At 54.9% G+C, this 14,923-nt stretch overlaps 1 protein-coding gene across 1 annotated transcript in view; it reads left to right on the top strand.

Moving 5' to 3' along the window:
* Positions 1–13,688, top strand: part of PDYN (prodynorphin) — a 16,646-nt gene extending 2,958 nt beyond the window's left edge. The window contains exons 2-3 of the mRNA XM_004698190.2: positions 10,455–10,602; positions 12,632–13,688. Of these exons, the coding sequence (XP_004698247.1) occupies positions 10,474–10,602; positions 12,632–13,264 (762 nt within the window). The 5' untranslated portion in view covers positions 10,455–10,473 and the 3' untranslated portion in view covers positions 13,265–13,688. The remainder of the gene's footprint in view (positions 1–10,454; positions 10,603–12,631) is intronic.
* Positions 13,689–14,923: the final 1,235 nt, after the last annotated feature.

Here is a 14,923-nt window from a genome sequence, read left to right as displayed (position 1 = left end):
GAGAGAGAGAGAGAGAGAGAGAGAGAGAGAGAGAGAGAGAGAGAGACCTTGGTGTAAAGCAATCTGCTTTCAAAAAAGTTCCTACCCTTAAAAACCCTCCGGAAAGTGGCTCTACTCTGACTACATGGACTCAGCCCCGAGTCGTGTGGACTGGTAAGGTCTTTGTGTGGCTCCAACTGGAGACTCAAATCCGTCTGGCATTGAGTAGGGACTCAATACATTTCCACTGTTTCAAAGTGGCAGAGTTGGGCCCCTCATTCTAGGCTATTACAATATCTGTGACCCACCCCCACCCCCCGCGCCCTGATCCATCATACCACGTCTTGTGATGAGGCCATATGCCCTAAAGTCTAATATTCCTGCCTGGGGGGCTGGCACTTCTTTCCCTCCCACCCCTCCCCTATAGACTCCCCTGCCCATCAGCAGACTTTATTTCCCCATCCGCCACCACTGGACCTCAAGTCCCCTCCTCGATGGATTTCCCGCCACTCCCCGCCTCCTTGGGTCATTCATATACAATTGCTGTATTTTATTAGCTCTCTTCCATCATTCTAGGAGGATCAATAGCTGGTGGTTTGATTTCAAAGAGGGCCCGAGAAAGGGTGGATGCCGCTCACCAACGTCATCCATCACCGCCCATAAATGTCAGCTGGGCACCTCAGCTTCTGAAAATGGTCTGGCAGAGGCAGGGCTGGACCCTGCTAGCTTCTGGTTGGTGATCCCAGGCAAGCCTGGAATCAGCTCGTGGGGTGGAGAGCTGCCCCCGAGTCCTGTGTAAATCGCTCCCAGCCTGGGTCCAGATAGCTGGTGGCGGCAGGGGACTCCATGGCCCTGGTCCATGAGATGTATCGCTGGGCTTGGAAGGCCCACCCATTGACCAGAGTGTTTGGCTTCAGGCTGCACACTGTGGCCAGGGAATGACCTGTCCACCCAGTGGTTTGACCTGCCACGTGACCCCTAGACCAATTACAGGACTCTTCATTGAACGCAGCTTTCACCCTCTACTTACATTCAAGTCAAGTCCGACGCTTGGTGGTACCAAGACTGTCGGATCCGAACTGTGCTTTAGAGGCCTTCCAATGGCTGACTGACTCAGAAGTAGACCGCCAGGCCTTGCTTCTGAGGCCCTGGCTGGACTCAAACCTCTGACCTTTTGGTGAGCAGCCAAGTGCACTAGCCATTTGCAGGCTCCTCCCCAAGGTTGATTGAGAAGTTTCCATGTTGTCAGTGGGGCTCTGGACCACTGGCCCCTGGGGACAAGAGATGAATCAGAGACAAGTGGGAGAGGGACAGGCTTGTGATTCACAGAGTAGAAGGTCAACCTCCTGATTCAAAATCCACTCTCCTGGGCCCCACCCGCCACCCACCACCCCTGCCTTCTCCCTCACTCCTTATTTCGTTTCCTTCCCTCCTCCCCCTTTCCCTCCTCCTTTCCCTGTTTCTCCGTCTCACCTTTGTTTTCCTTTGCCACGTGTCTAGCCTTTCTCCCTCTGCTTTTCTTGGAGTGTGTGCGTGTGCGCGCACACGCCCCGTCTCCGTATCTCCTGGTGGCCCATTTCTTTGTTCCTCGGTGTCTCTCTTCCCTCTTTTCCTGTCTCTGTATGTACCTCTCTCTCGGTCTCTGGTCTACTCTCCTTCCCAATCATCCCATGATGCATCAAACAGCCTAAAGGGTGAGGGGTTCTGGGCGGGTCCTGCTCTGCAGAAACTTTCTAGAAAGCTGTCGCTTAAGGATCCTTTGCTGCGGCCATGCCTTTGCACGCTGGCATCTGGTGGCATAGTGGGTTACACATTGGGCTGCTCACCTCAAGGTCAGCAGTTCGAAACCACCAGCCTCTCCAGGGGATTTCCACTTCCCCATAAAAAAATGACCGTCTCAGACACACAGGGGGCAGTGTCGCTATGGGTAGGCATCAACTGGCAGTGAGTTTGGTTTTGGTTTGGTGCCATAGCCAATGACAGGGAAAGGGTGCCACCCTCAGCCAGGGGCCCTCCTCTCAGGGTTTGTGTCGCAATTCTTGCTGGACTAAAGGGTGGGCTCATTTTCTGTTCAGAGCGAGCCCAGTGCACCCTTTGCTACTGTGGACCTTAGAGGCCAAATAAGGTGCCGCTTTTCCCACGGTGAGCATCTCTCTCTGTCTGCCAATTGGGGTCCCATAAAAATGAACTTCATACTTTTCAAGTGGGGCCAAACTCCCAGAATGGTTTCCTCTCAGGAATAGGAGTGTTGGGGGTGAGGGGGTGGTACTGTGTATCTGCTGGTGGGCACCTCACGTGGAGACCTCTCGGGTTTGGAACTAGTAGACTGATTTCTAAGCCTGATTTTCCTATCATCTTGTCTCTCAACCTTGGCCCCGTCATTTCACCTTTCTGAGCCTCTGTTTTCTGTATCTGGAAAGTGGCCCAAATGATGCCCAGCCCACTGGAGAGTCCTCAGGGTGAAATGACAGAATTATGGCAAAATACTTCGGAAAGAGCTCGGTCCCTGGCAGTGGGGCCTCAGAGAGGGATGCTGGAGGCTCAGAGAATCCCACCTTCACTGCCTGTGCTCCGGGGTGTTGGGGGGCCTTAGGGAGTGCTCCATCCCACTGGCAGTCCCTTTTCCATCTTGGAGAGTGGTTCTCAACCTGTGGGTCGTGACCCCTTTTAGGGTCAAACCACCCTTTCACAGGGGTCGCCCAGTTCATCACAGTAGCAAAATGACAGTTCTGAAGTAGTGACGAAAATGATTTTATGGTTGGGGGGTCACCCCTACAGGAAGAAGTGTATGAAAGGGTCGCGGCATGAGGAAGGTTGGGAACCGCTGATCTTGGAACCTGGCCCACGCGGCTCATGGAGGATCTGGGCTGCTCAGAACCTGGCACAGGGCAGCGGAGCAGCTCCTGGTGGTTGATAAGACTGCTGTCTTTATAGGGTCCTGGATGCAGCACTGTCTCCTCGGGGCGGAGAGGGGGGGTCACAGCGAGGTGTGGGAGGCGGAGCTCTCTCTCCATTTCCCTGGTGACTCATGGTGTGACCTTAAACAAGTGACTTCATTTCTACCTTTTCCCATTTCCTCGCCTCCCAAATAGGGATAATCATATGCGATAAAGTGCACCGAGCCATAATTGCCATGCTAACTCATGCCATTATGAGTCTGTGTTGGCTTTTTTAATAAAAGTTCTTGTGGCTTCTCCGAGCCCCCAGCTGAATACAACATGGAATTATCCTGGAGGAGAGGGAAGAAAGAAACCCCTTCCTTTGGGAGGAGCTCTGGGAGAAGGGGGTTCTGCCATGCACTGTCCTTCAGAGGGTGGGGTGGCAGGGGTCCTTGTGGGGGCATGGCAGGGGTGGGAGCCAGGACCAGCCCCATTTACAGGTGAGAAGACTGAGGCTCACCCGTGGTCACCAACGGTGGGGTGGGGGATGGGGCGGGCCGGGCATCTGCTGGACTCCAGAGCCCATGCCTCTCTCCCAGGGAGAAGGACAACCCCACGGCGAGGTCCCCAGGCCCCTGTGCCTGCGTGGAGAGCCACCTGAGCGCTAGGACAGGCTGCAGAGGCTGCTGGGAAGGGCTCTGGCTTCTCCCCAGGAGCAGGCCTGCCAGTTACACCCCCTGACTTTGGACAGCACCTCTGCCCCCCCACCCCCCACCCCCGCCCCAGCCCCTATCTATTTTCCCAACGCGGGAGATCCCTCCGGGGTTTCTCCTTTCTGGTGTGCATTACAAAGTGCCCTGGGACGGTGACTGAGGGAACAGCACAGAGGGAACAGCACAGAGCTGCCAAGGTGCTGAATGTTTTGCTCTGCGAAGGTCAAGGGCTGGTAGACTAGATGGCTTCTGCTGAGCCAGTCTGTGGAAAGAAGCCTCCCTCTCACTGTGGGCCCTGCTGGCCCATCCTCCCCTGGGCCCGGGCTTGTCCTTACACTAACCAAGTGGGCTTGTCCCTTACACACACACACACACCCCTCCCCGCTCTGATGGCCAGTTATCCTCTCTTCCTCTCACCTCAGCCCTCCCAAGTCAGCGGGGATCAGCAGGCAGGACTCACTCTGGTGAATGGCCCCGGGCTCTGTTCCTCAGCAGACCCTCATGAGACGGACTTGCACTCCCCCTCCCCCGCACCCCCGGAACTCACATGACTTCGTTATTAAAACTTCCAGAAACAAAACCCATAGTCACTGACTCCATTCCCATTGATCGTGACCCCAAAGGGGATTTCAGAGCCTGTCAATCCTGACAGTAACAGACTGCCTCATCTTCCTCTCTCGGAGCAGCTGGTAGGGTTGAACAACCTACCTCGTGGTTAGCAGCCCAGTGCTTATAACTGAGAAAATCGAATATCTTGCCAAGTTCCCAAAGTGGCAGTGAGGGGTGGGCCAGGATTTGAGCCCTCTTGGGTACCCATTGGGCTACTAACGGCAAGGTCAGCAGTTGGAGACCTGCAGGCTCTCCATAGGAGGAAGATGGGACTGTCGCTCCATTACAATCTTGAACACCCACAGGGCCAATTCTGCTTTGTCCCAGAGGGTCACTGTGAGCCAGAGTCGACCTGATACCAGTGAGCTGGTTGTTTTTGTTTTCTGTCTGTTGCTTGTTTTTTACTGACCACCGGAGATCCCGCAGCGCTCCTGTCTGGATCCTGCCTCGGGCGGGTTGTTCACGTTGGCAGAGGAGGCAGTTTGGGGTTCCAGCTCAAGTGCCTCTCAGGTGGGAGGAGGAGGCCACCAGATGGGGACAGTGATGAGTGGGAACACTGGTGAGCCCGCAGCCAGCGTCCTATCTCTGATTGTGACCACAACGGGAGGCAGGCCTAGAATCGCAGGAAGCGCTCTTGATTTTCTAAGACAAGTTGTCGATTGATCATCTCAGATGTGAAAAACTCCCCGCTTTAAATGAGGAGAACGTTTTAAAATGCCCTCTACCCACATACTGAACTTTCCATCAACCATGTTGCAGCCTCTGGGCATTTGTGGATGTGCCTGGGGAGAGCTCAGGTGACTGGCCCGGAGCACGACCGCCCCCCACCCCCAAAGCTCTTTGCTCACCTGGTACCCATTAAAGACCTCCTTGCTGAGACCCAGGGAGAGAGGGAGGGGCTTGGGAACAGAGGGGGAAGGATAGGGGATTCGCTCCTCTGGGGCCCAGGTCTACCCGATTGGGGTAGGGGAGCCTTTGCTGGAAGGTACGGGCTCGGTGGCCAAAGCCCTTCCCAATGTGAAGGTAACTGACTCCAGCTCCCTTTGGCATAAAACCCAAACCAAACTCCGGGCCGTTGCGCGGATGCTGACTCTCAGGGGCCCCACAGGACAGGGTAGAACCACTCCTGTGAGTTTTGGGGACTGTGACTCTTTATGGGTGTAGGAAGCCTGTTTTCTCCTGCGGACTGCTGGCCCTGTGCCTCACAGTCAGTGTGTAACTGCTCCTCAGAATAAAGGTGCTCATATTGACAGGGGAGCCTGGGTGACCTAGTAGTTAGGTGTTGGATTGGAGTCCTATCCCCAAGGTCAGCAGTTCGGAACCACCAGCCACTCCATGGGGAGAAAGTGGGGGGTTTCTACTCCCATAAAGAGTTAACTGTCTTGGAGACTGGCAGGGGCAGTTCTACCCTGCCCTGTAGAGTGGCTAGAAGTCAGCACCCACTACCATGGGAGTGAGTTTGAGGTTTTTTAAAATATAGTTACAGGGACCTCCCTGTTTCCTGTGTCCACCTCTCCCCTCCCTCTCAGCCCCCTTCCTGTTCGGTGGGTCTGCTTCCTTCTCGCTGGGCTCATTCTGTCTGTCCACCCCCCTCTTCCTCCCTCCTTCTCCGTCTCCCCCAGGCACCTCTGTCTCCTCTCTCTCTCTCTCTCTCCCCCCACCATATCCTCTGTCTGTCTTTGTCTCAATCTCTCCCCCCACCCCTTTGCCTCTCCCCTTTTCTCCCTTATTCTTTCCTCCCATGACCCCCCCCTCACACACACACCCCACCTCACTTTCACGTAGAGTTTCGTTCAGCAGGTGCTGGTTTAGACAGCTGTGAGCTTTCTCTGGGGAGGGGATGAAGGTGGAATCCAGAAAAATTCAGAGACGTCGAGGGGCTGGGGCACAGACAAGCGTTCCCCCTGTTTATTCCCTCATCAAGACAAACTCCTTCCCTTGGACGGCCAGGGTTGGCATTCCCAGGCAGCTGCCCACCTCTCTGCTCTCTTTGCCTCAGTCTCCTTTCCTCAGGTGCCCTCAGCCACACCACAGCCTCTCACCTCAGGAACTTTGCAGCGTGAGCTTGGTGGGAGAGCATCAAGAGAGGAGAGTTACCTGTGGGAGGGAGCCAGCCCAGGTGGCTCCTCAGTGGAGGGGTCAAATCCAGGCAACCTTCCTGGAGGAGGCACCGGAGGCTGAGTTTTGGAGAAAGACGCCGGTGTGCAGTGAGAAGACGTTGCTGACCGAGAGAACCCCAAGGGTAGAGGCACGGGTCCATGACACCTCTGTTTGGAATTGCCCATCTCACATAGAAGCCCTACTCGATCTACGTGAGCTCAAACCCCAGTCTGCTGCCTCCTTGCTAGGACATGTCAGGCAGATGGTGTAATCTCTAGGTGCCTCCCTCTCCTCATCTGGAGTGGGGGTGGGGATCGGGGGTGTTTCGTCTCAGCCTTAGGATGTTGTTATTAACATGTGTGCAGGACTCAGCCCCGGTGCCTGGTGCCCAGGGAGCAGTTGGTCAGCATCAGCTTGCCCTCTGGGGACAGCTCTCATGTGGCAAGCCAAGGGGACCAGCAGCATCTCACAAGAGCCTGTGAAGGGGCAGTCAGCTTCGCATTTCAGAAGCATCCTCAGGTGGCCGCTGAGAGGTCTTGATGGGAGGCTGCTTTGGAACCTGATAAGACTGATCAGGAGAGGGGGAAGATGGAGGCTGGGGTGGGGGTGTGTATCAGAGGTGAGGGTGGGTTGTGGGGCCAGACTGCCTGGTACAAAACCAGGGGCACTTACTCCCTCTGCCACCATGGCAGGCGACTCCACCTGGCCTGTCTCAGATTCCTCACCTGTCAAGTGGGCATGGTAACAGCACCTACCTCTCGAGTAGCTGCGGCACAGTGACTCGTGGGGCTGCTACCTGCAAGGTTAGCAGTTCTAAACCACCAGCCGCTCTGAGGGAGAAAGATGAGATTACTCTCGGGGCCAGTGCTATCCTGCTTGATGGGGGCTGAGAGGGGTCGGCATCCACTCGAACGGAAGGGAGGTTTTTTAGAGTTGCTGAATGGGGATGCACATGAATCCCTGAGAATCGCCCCAAACATCACGCATCCTTAATAACACTGGACAGCTCGGTGTCACACGGACAGGTGAACGGAAAGGAAGGCCCACCCTGTTTTCCCAAAAGCTGGGGTATCGAGATCCCCAGGATCTCTTCTTCTCAGGATCCACTGACCTCACATGCCAACTGTCAAGGGTAGACGTCATGCCCCCACAGTATAGATCAGAGAGGCTGGCTGGAGAGCTCTCCTCCCCCAGCTGCCAAGCTGTGCCGGAGGCCTCCAGGAAAATGGGTGGAGTTCAGCATGGGTGGGGGCTCCCCTTCTCCGGGGGCTTAATGCTGCGCTAATCTTGTCACTGTCCAGCCTGGCCATCCAAGCAGAGGAAACACGAGTTGTCTGCTTTGTGTCTGCCCGGCAAGCTCGCCTGGAGTCCGCATTCACTCCCTAGCTGACAGAGCGTGACAGAACCCGGAGCAAGGAGAGACGCGGGTGGGAGGGGCCGCAGCGGTGGCCTCCCAGCCTCAAGAGGGCAGGGGGACCTGAGTTCTCACCCGGAATCATGTCGTGAAGCCAGGAGATTGACCAAGGCTCTCTGATCTAAACTGTGGGGGCATGACGTCTACCCTTGACAGTTGGCATGTGAGGTCAGTGGATCCTGAGAAGAAGAGCCCCCCCCCCCCACCCGTGCATCAGGCCCTCTGGGTCTCACAGAGAGCTCAGCTCTTAATGAAGCCAGCTTGTTCTAGGAGTTGGAGTTGGGTGAGGCAGGGGGCCCATAGAACTTGACCTCGCACCCAAGCTTCGCCACTCGCTGCAGGATGTGGACAACCCCATGTATCAGAAGCAGTGATTCATTTGCTGAGTATTTTTTGAGGACCTACTGTGTGCTGGCCAGTGTTTGAGGTGCCAGGACACAGCAAACCAAAGGCCCATAGGGTCTCTACTTACAAAGAGTTGTTATTTTTGAGTTGGGGGGAGATGTCAACCCACAAAAGCAACAAACAAAAAGCAAATAAATAGGACCATCGGAGGTGGTGAGTACTTTGATGTGAGAGAAACCAAGGCAGCTACAGCAGACACAGGGCTCAGGAGGTGCCTCTCTGTAGACGGGCCATTGGATCCATCTACTTACAAGAAGGAACAGGACAGACCCACTCCTCACTTATGGATGACGTGGTAAGGTTCTAAAGACCAGGACGTTATGCAGAAGTCCGCTTTCCGCACAAACGAGAATGGTTGCGTCAGATCACACAATGGAGGGTGACTGCATCCTTACACAACTGCCGGGTCACACCGTTACACAACGGCCAAATGACATCATTAGATATCTGCTTGGTCACACCATTACTTAACAACCAAATAGCATCATTGTACATCTGCCTAATCACACCATCACATAACGATCAAATTGCATCACTACATATCTGCCAAACCACATCATTTTGGGTACCACTGGGGATCCTGGCCCAGGCAAACTGACATATAACCTTCATCCCGGCACCCTCACTCTCACCTCCTATGTCAGTGTTCACTGCTGCCAGGCACATGTCATTCGTGCAGATAAAATAGCCAATGTTTTACTAGTGTTCTAAGGGCATAAAAAATGCCAGCTAATGAGTTAGCTGATAGAGTGAGGAGGCTCACAGCCAATTACTGCCCAGTGGAAGGTTTAGAGAGAGCAGCTTCGAGAACCGGAGGTGGATCGCCCCGACCAGCCTGGGAGATAAACTAAAGCTGTCCAGAGGAGGTGACTCCTGACCTGAGACTTGAGTGACAGGTAACAGAAAGAGGAAGTGTTTCATGATAGAGGGAACAGTGCGTGTGAAGACTCAGAGGTGAGACCTGATGCCTTCAATAGGGGAATTACAAATAGATGCAGTTGGATCCCTGAGCCCCAAAGTTGGGGTGTCCCTGACATTTAGGCTTAAGAACCTGCACTGACTCAGTCCAAGGGGTCTGATCACAAGATGGATGTGATGAGAAGGGTAGTTGAGAGTGGGCACGAGGGGTCAGAGAAGGGCCTGGAGACACAGTGAATGTATGCCCATGGGCAGCATAGGTGGCAGCTCTGTGGGAGAAAGGGCAAATCCCAGGGGCCTATGAAGGAGCAAAGGAGCCGTGGAGGCATAGTGGTTACGGGTTGGGCTGCAAATATTCACGGGCCACAGTTCGAAACCCCCAGCAGCTTCTCAGGCTTTCTACCCCCGTAAACAGATACAGTTTCCGAAAACCCCATGGCATCACTAAGCATCAGCGTTGACTGGATGGCAGTCAGTGTGGTCTTTTTGTTTTGATTTATGAAGGTGCAAGGACTGGCTGAGTGAGCACCTGGGGTCGGGGGAGGTGGGGCAGAGACCCCAGAGATGCACACAGCCTGGTGTCTCCTGGCTCGGCAAGTGGCCGAGGGCTTTGAAGTCTGACAAATGAAGCCAGGTCCTGGATGGCAGCCTTCATCACCTCCACTTCCCCATCTGGCCAATGAAAACGTAGTGCCCCCCATGCCCCCCACTTGAAGAGCTACTGGGGAGATGGAATTTGAAAGCACGGAGCACGCAGCAGACACAAAGTAGATCCCAGCCCACGCACACTCACTGCTGCTCCTCCGCAGAGCCGAGCCCACCGCACGTAGCGCCTGTGGCCAATGCCACTGACATTGCGCCCCGCCCTGTCCCAACCTTGGACACGGTCTTTCAGGTGACCCTGCCGCACCAGCGGCTCGCACACACAATCACGCTCTCTCGTCTTGTACGTGGCACGTCATGGTACCATGTGAAAAATCATCACCGCACCGGCCTTGCTCTCATTGATGGAGATTGGTCTCTGAGGCTCTCCAAGTCATTCCCCACTCCCCTACCCCCTCTATTTTCTTTCCTTTCTGCCCTCAATGGAGCAAGATGACTCAGTCTGCCTTGACCCACTGTGACGTCGCCCCGCCCTGCTTGAGCTTCGGGGCTGCTGATGGAGAGCACGGTGGTTACTGGAAACTGCTCAGAGAGCCCCCTCCCTCCCCGGGGCCGCCTGGACCATGCCGTGCCTTGCCGCCCTGAGCTCCAACTCTTCCTGCTTTTCCCCTTGGCCTTGGGTACCCACTGCTCCCCTGGGGGCCTCTGTTTTCTCGGCTGTAGACTAGAACAAGAGTATTTTCTCTGGGGTGCTGCTGACATGTCTGTAGGCTCGGTCACACCCCCAGAAAGACACTCCCAGGTCTCAGAGTCTTCTCCGTTCTCCTTCCCCAGCAGGAACAGCTGTGACAGAATGGCCTGGCAGGGGCTGCTCCTGGCTGTCTGCGTGCTCACGCTGCCCTCCGTCTCCACAGACTGCCTGTCCCCGTGTTCCTTGTGCGCAGTGAAGACCTGGGATGGGCCCCGGCCCATCAACCCACTGGTAGGTTTCAGGCAGGGTCTTCCAGACCCAGGGACTGGCCATCGGGGTATAATGCTCAGGGAGGCTGGCTTTTTCTCTGGAGGCTGGTCTCATCTCTGCAGGGCCTGCCAGCCCAGAGGACAGCCTGGGCACCTGAGGCTGCCGTTTCTAGCCCCACTCCCACCACCACCACCACCACCTCCCGGGGCTGCCCCCACCAGGGGTCCACTCAGGCCCAGCAAGAGGCTCAAGGCTTCCAGGGAGTCTGGAGCCAGACTACAGGGAGGGCCACTCCTTAAGTGCTAGTGACTTTGGTAATGAGTGGCCCAAGGTGGACGCTGCAGGGTATCTCTCGGCGGGACGGATAGACGTAAGCTAAACTGACTGCCGTCGAGTTGAGTCCAGCTCCTAGCAACCCGATTAGGGTTTCTGGGACTGGACATCTTTACAGATGACTGGAGGACTTGAAGACCTGACCTTGTGGTCAGCAGTGCGACACTTGCCCCACAGCGCCACCAGGGCTCCTTATCAGGCTGCTACTCAAAACTCGAACTCACTGCCGTCAAACCGGCTCCGACTCATCACGACCCCACAGGACAAGGTCGCATTGCCCCTGTGGGTTTCTAAGCCTTCACATCTGAATGGGAGTAGACAGCCTCATCTTTCTCCCGAGGTGGGGTTGAGGGGTTAGAACCGCAGACTTTGCAGCAAGTTGTTCAGTGTGTGGCCCACAATGCCACCCCTGGACTGATAGGCACCTACAAATCCAGTTGTTGCCATGAAAAGAGGCCTGTCCACCTCTTAATTACCAGTGTCTGGAGGACCAGATCAAAGCCTTGACCCATCGCCTGAGTCCTCGCACCTCTTGACCCAACCTTGATTGTGCTCCGAGGCCCACTTCTCCCTGTGCCTCCCTTACTGGCAGCAGTGAGGCTGGAGTCCAGGCACCAAGGGTGTAATGCACTGACCACCCCGTTTCCTCGGGTGCAGTGTGAGGATAATTGCACGAGATAATGTGGGAAGCACGTGATGCATGAGGCTATCCCCTGGTTACTAAGGCACCCGCGACAAGCCCTTCGATGTTGCCCTTCGATGGCTTCAGGAGATCCCCGCGGTTAAGCGTGAGAGCTTGTGGTGCTAGATGGTCGGCCTGGGCACAAGGTCCGCTATTGTCTCTCATACCCGCTGTTGACTGTCGGCCTGGGGCAAGCGATGTGACTTCTCTGTGCCCTAGTTCTAGGGACCCTGGTGGCACAGAGTTAAGCGCTCAGTCGCCAACCAAAAGGTCAGTGGTTAGGACACCCTAGAAGTTCCTTGGGAGAAAAAAAGTCAAGGTGACAGTCTGCTTCCATAAAGATTCCTGGCCCAGGAAACCCGATGGGGCCGCGCCCCTCTGTCTCACAGGGTCTCTATGACGCAAATTTGACTCAACAAAGCCATGGGCTTAGGTCTTTTCATGTTCTCTCATGTAAAAAGAGGCTGATGAGCGCTAACAGGGTGGTTGGGGATCAAAGGCATTATCAATGCCTGAGAGGCACTGGGAACAGAGCCTGGCACATCGTAAGGGCTGTGTCTCCATGCACATTGGATTCTCTCAGCGTCTCTATCAGGTCCATGCTATTGGGGTTGTTGTGCCTGCTCACGTGTTGCTGCTACCGCTCTGTGTGGCTGCTGTCTCAATAAGACAGTGCCACATCCTTCACACCCAGAGAGCCAACCATTCCCCTTGGGAATCAGACGTGAGGAAGAGGGTGGGGGAACTCAGCAGAGTACTGCAAGAAGCACTCACTTTCCATCCTGAACTGGCCACCTGTCACCTGTCACCACGAGCCCCAGGGAAAGCGCTCCGAGCTCTCTAAGCCCGCTTCCTCTTCTCCACAAGGGCACCATACCGCCTCCCTTTACGCAGCATGGGAAGCATAAAGGTGGGCAGCCCTGTGGTAAGCCCCATAGCTAATGTGGGTGGGTGTCAACATTGGACGCTGACTCTCCAGGGTGGGAAGAGCACGGGGATTTTGGGTTCATGGTGGTCTTCTTGGGTCTTTTGCAGGTTTGCTCCCTGGAGTGCCAGACCTCCATGCTGCCCTCTGGAGAGTGGGAGCGATGCCAGGGTCTCCTGACCATGTTCACCCTCGGGCTCAAGGGCCAGGGAGACTTGGAGAGGAAGGCCCTGTTGGAAGATCCCCGTGGTGAGGTGGCTCACCCCTCTGGGCCCTTCCTGAAGGAGCTGGTGAAACACAGTTTCCTCCCCAGCACGGGAACCCAGGAGGATTCTCTGAGCCCCAGCCTGGAGGAGAAGCTCAGGGGCCTGTCAGGCAGGGCTGGGGAGGGAGCCAAGCTGGAGCAGGTGGGGAAAGCACAGCTGGAAGGTGGTGTGATGGAGGCAGAGCCACTAGGGTCTGATGAGGTGGACCCCAAGGAACAGGTTAAGCGCTATGGGGGCTTCTTGCGCAAATACCCCAAGAGGAGCTCGGAGGTGGCCGGAGAGGGGGACAGGGACGAGGATGCGGCAGGCCACGAAGACCTGTATAAACGCTATGGGGGCTTTTTGCGGCGCATCCGTCCCAAGCTCAAGTGGAACAACCAGAAGCGTTACGGTGGTTTTCTCCGGCGCCAGTTCAAGGTGGTGACTCGGTCTCAGGAAGACCCCAATGCCTACTCCGGAGAGCTCTTTGGGGTGTAAATGCCTCCCCATCGTGGAGTCCAGTTCAGAGGCACCCCCACCCCGCTGTCCCCCCAGATCGGAGTGCATTCAGTCATCCTTTCCTGCGTGCCCGTCCCGCTTAGCCCAGCCCTTTCCACAGAACATCCAAACCAGATGGGCTTCTCTTCTGGGATCCACACTGAGGAAGGCAGGGGGTTCCCCACCAGCTCATAGGCTTAGTGTTTGTCCCAGCTCATGACCAACTTCTGAAATCTGTCCCTCCGTCATGTTCTTATGACTCCTGCCCCCCCAGTCTCAATGACCCAGTGTGACGTGGACTTCTAGAGCTATGACTCCCCAGCTTTACTGACCACCTGCTCCTTTCAGAAGAAACATGAGAAACAACCCCCCCGCCCCCCATCGCCAGATGAGCTATGGAGGGAGCTTCAAAGAGTTCATGGGAAATGGGATGAAAAGATAATGACATTGTGGTAATGCTGGTACAACTCTTCTGGATGGGACTGAACTATTGAACTGTATGATCTACGCATTGTGTGCCAATAAAACTTGTTTCAAAAGATCATGAAATTTCCTCAAACTTTTTGAAGCCCCCTCATCTACTCACATCGTACACATGTATCCTAAAACATACAAAAGGTAGACATGTACAACAAGATGTGGATATTATTCAGTGCCATCAAGTCCGTTCCAACTCGTAGCCCCCTGCACTCAGTGGAATAAAACACTCCCTGGTCCTGGGCCATTTTCACCAGGGCTACTATGGTTGAGCCCATTGCTACAGCCTCTGTCGGTCCACCTCACTGTGATCCAGCTCACTGACTTTACCGAGCATGATGCCTTTCTTGAGAGACCGGTCCAAAGGGTGTGGATGGGCTTGAGAGACCGGTCCAAAGGGTGTCCTGCCATCCTCACTTCTAAGAAGCATTCTGGCTATCCTCCATCCAAGACAGGCCTGGTCATTCTTTTGGCAAAATTCTCAACACTTGCTACAGCCATTGAGTTAATTCTGACTCACAGTGTTTTAGTCTGGGCACTTTAGTGAAACAAATCCACAGAAACTCATCTGTATAAGAGAGAGTTTTAGATAAAAGGCAAGTGCACATCAAGAAGACATCCCAACCCGGTGTTGCCCAAGCCCACAAGTCCAAATTTAACCCATATGTCCGACACCAATCCACAAAGTCCTCCTCCATCTCAAAAAACACACGCAATGATGCTGACTACAGGAGGAAAGCCGAATCAGTGAACATGTAAGCATTTCAGCACTGGCAGGGGTCTCCACACGTCTGCTGCAGCACCCAGGGCTGCATCGGGATAGATCCATGCGGCTTCTCCTTGGGGATATCTTGCAGGAAGTGAGCCTTGCCAGCTGAAGCAGGGAACTGGCTAAGGCAGCTGCACCCTGGTCCAACCATCAGAAAGCAAGAGACCTGAGAACTAGAAAGGCGAGGCTCACCAAGCCATTTATCCCTCCACCCTTCAATTAAACCCACGTGTTTATCGTCCAGGCTGGCACAATAAACTTTAACTATCTCACATGGCGACCCTATAGAAGAGAGTTGAACCTCCCCTAAGAGTTGCCGAGACTAACTCTATGAGAGTAAAAAGCTTCGTCTTTATTATTCACCAATACCACGGTTCAAATCTATCAATTATTCTTCAGTCTTCCATATTCCA

Source organism: Echinops telfairi, unplaced genomic scaffold (genome assembly GCF_000313985.2).
Source record: "Echinops telfairi isolate 266 unplaced genomic scaffold, ASM31398v2 ScPeMD7_5592;HRSCAF=6446, whole genome shotgun sequence".
NCBI lineage: Eukaryota > Metazoa > Chordata > Mammalia > Afrosoricida > Tenrecidae > Echinops > Echinops telfairi.
This window is presented reverse-complemented; position numbering and strand designations above follow the sequence as displayed.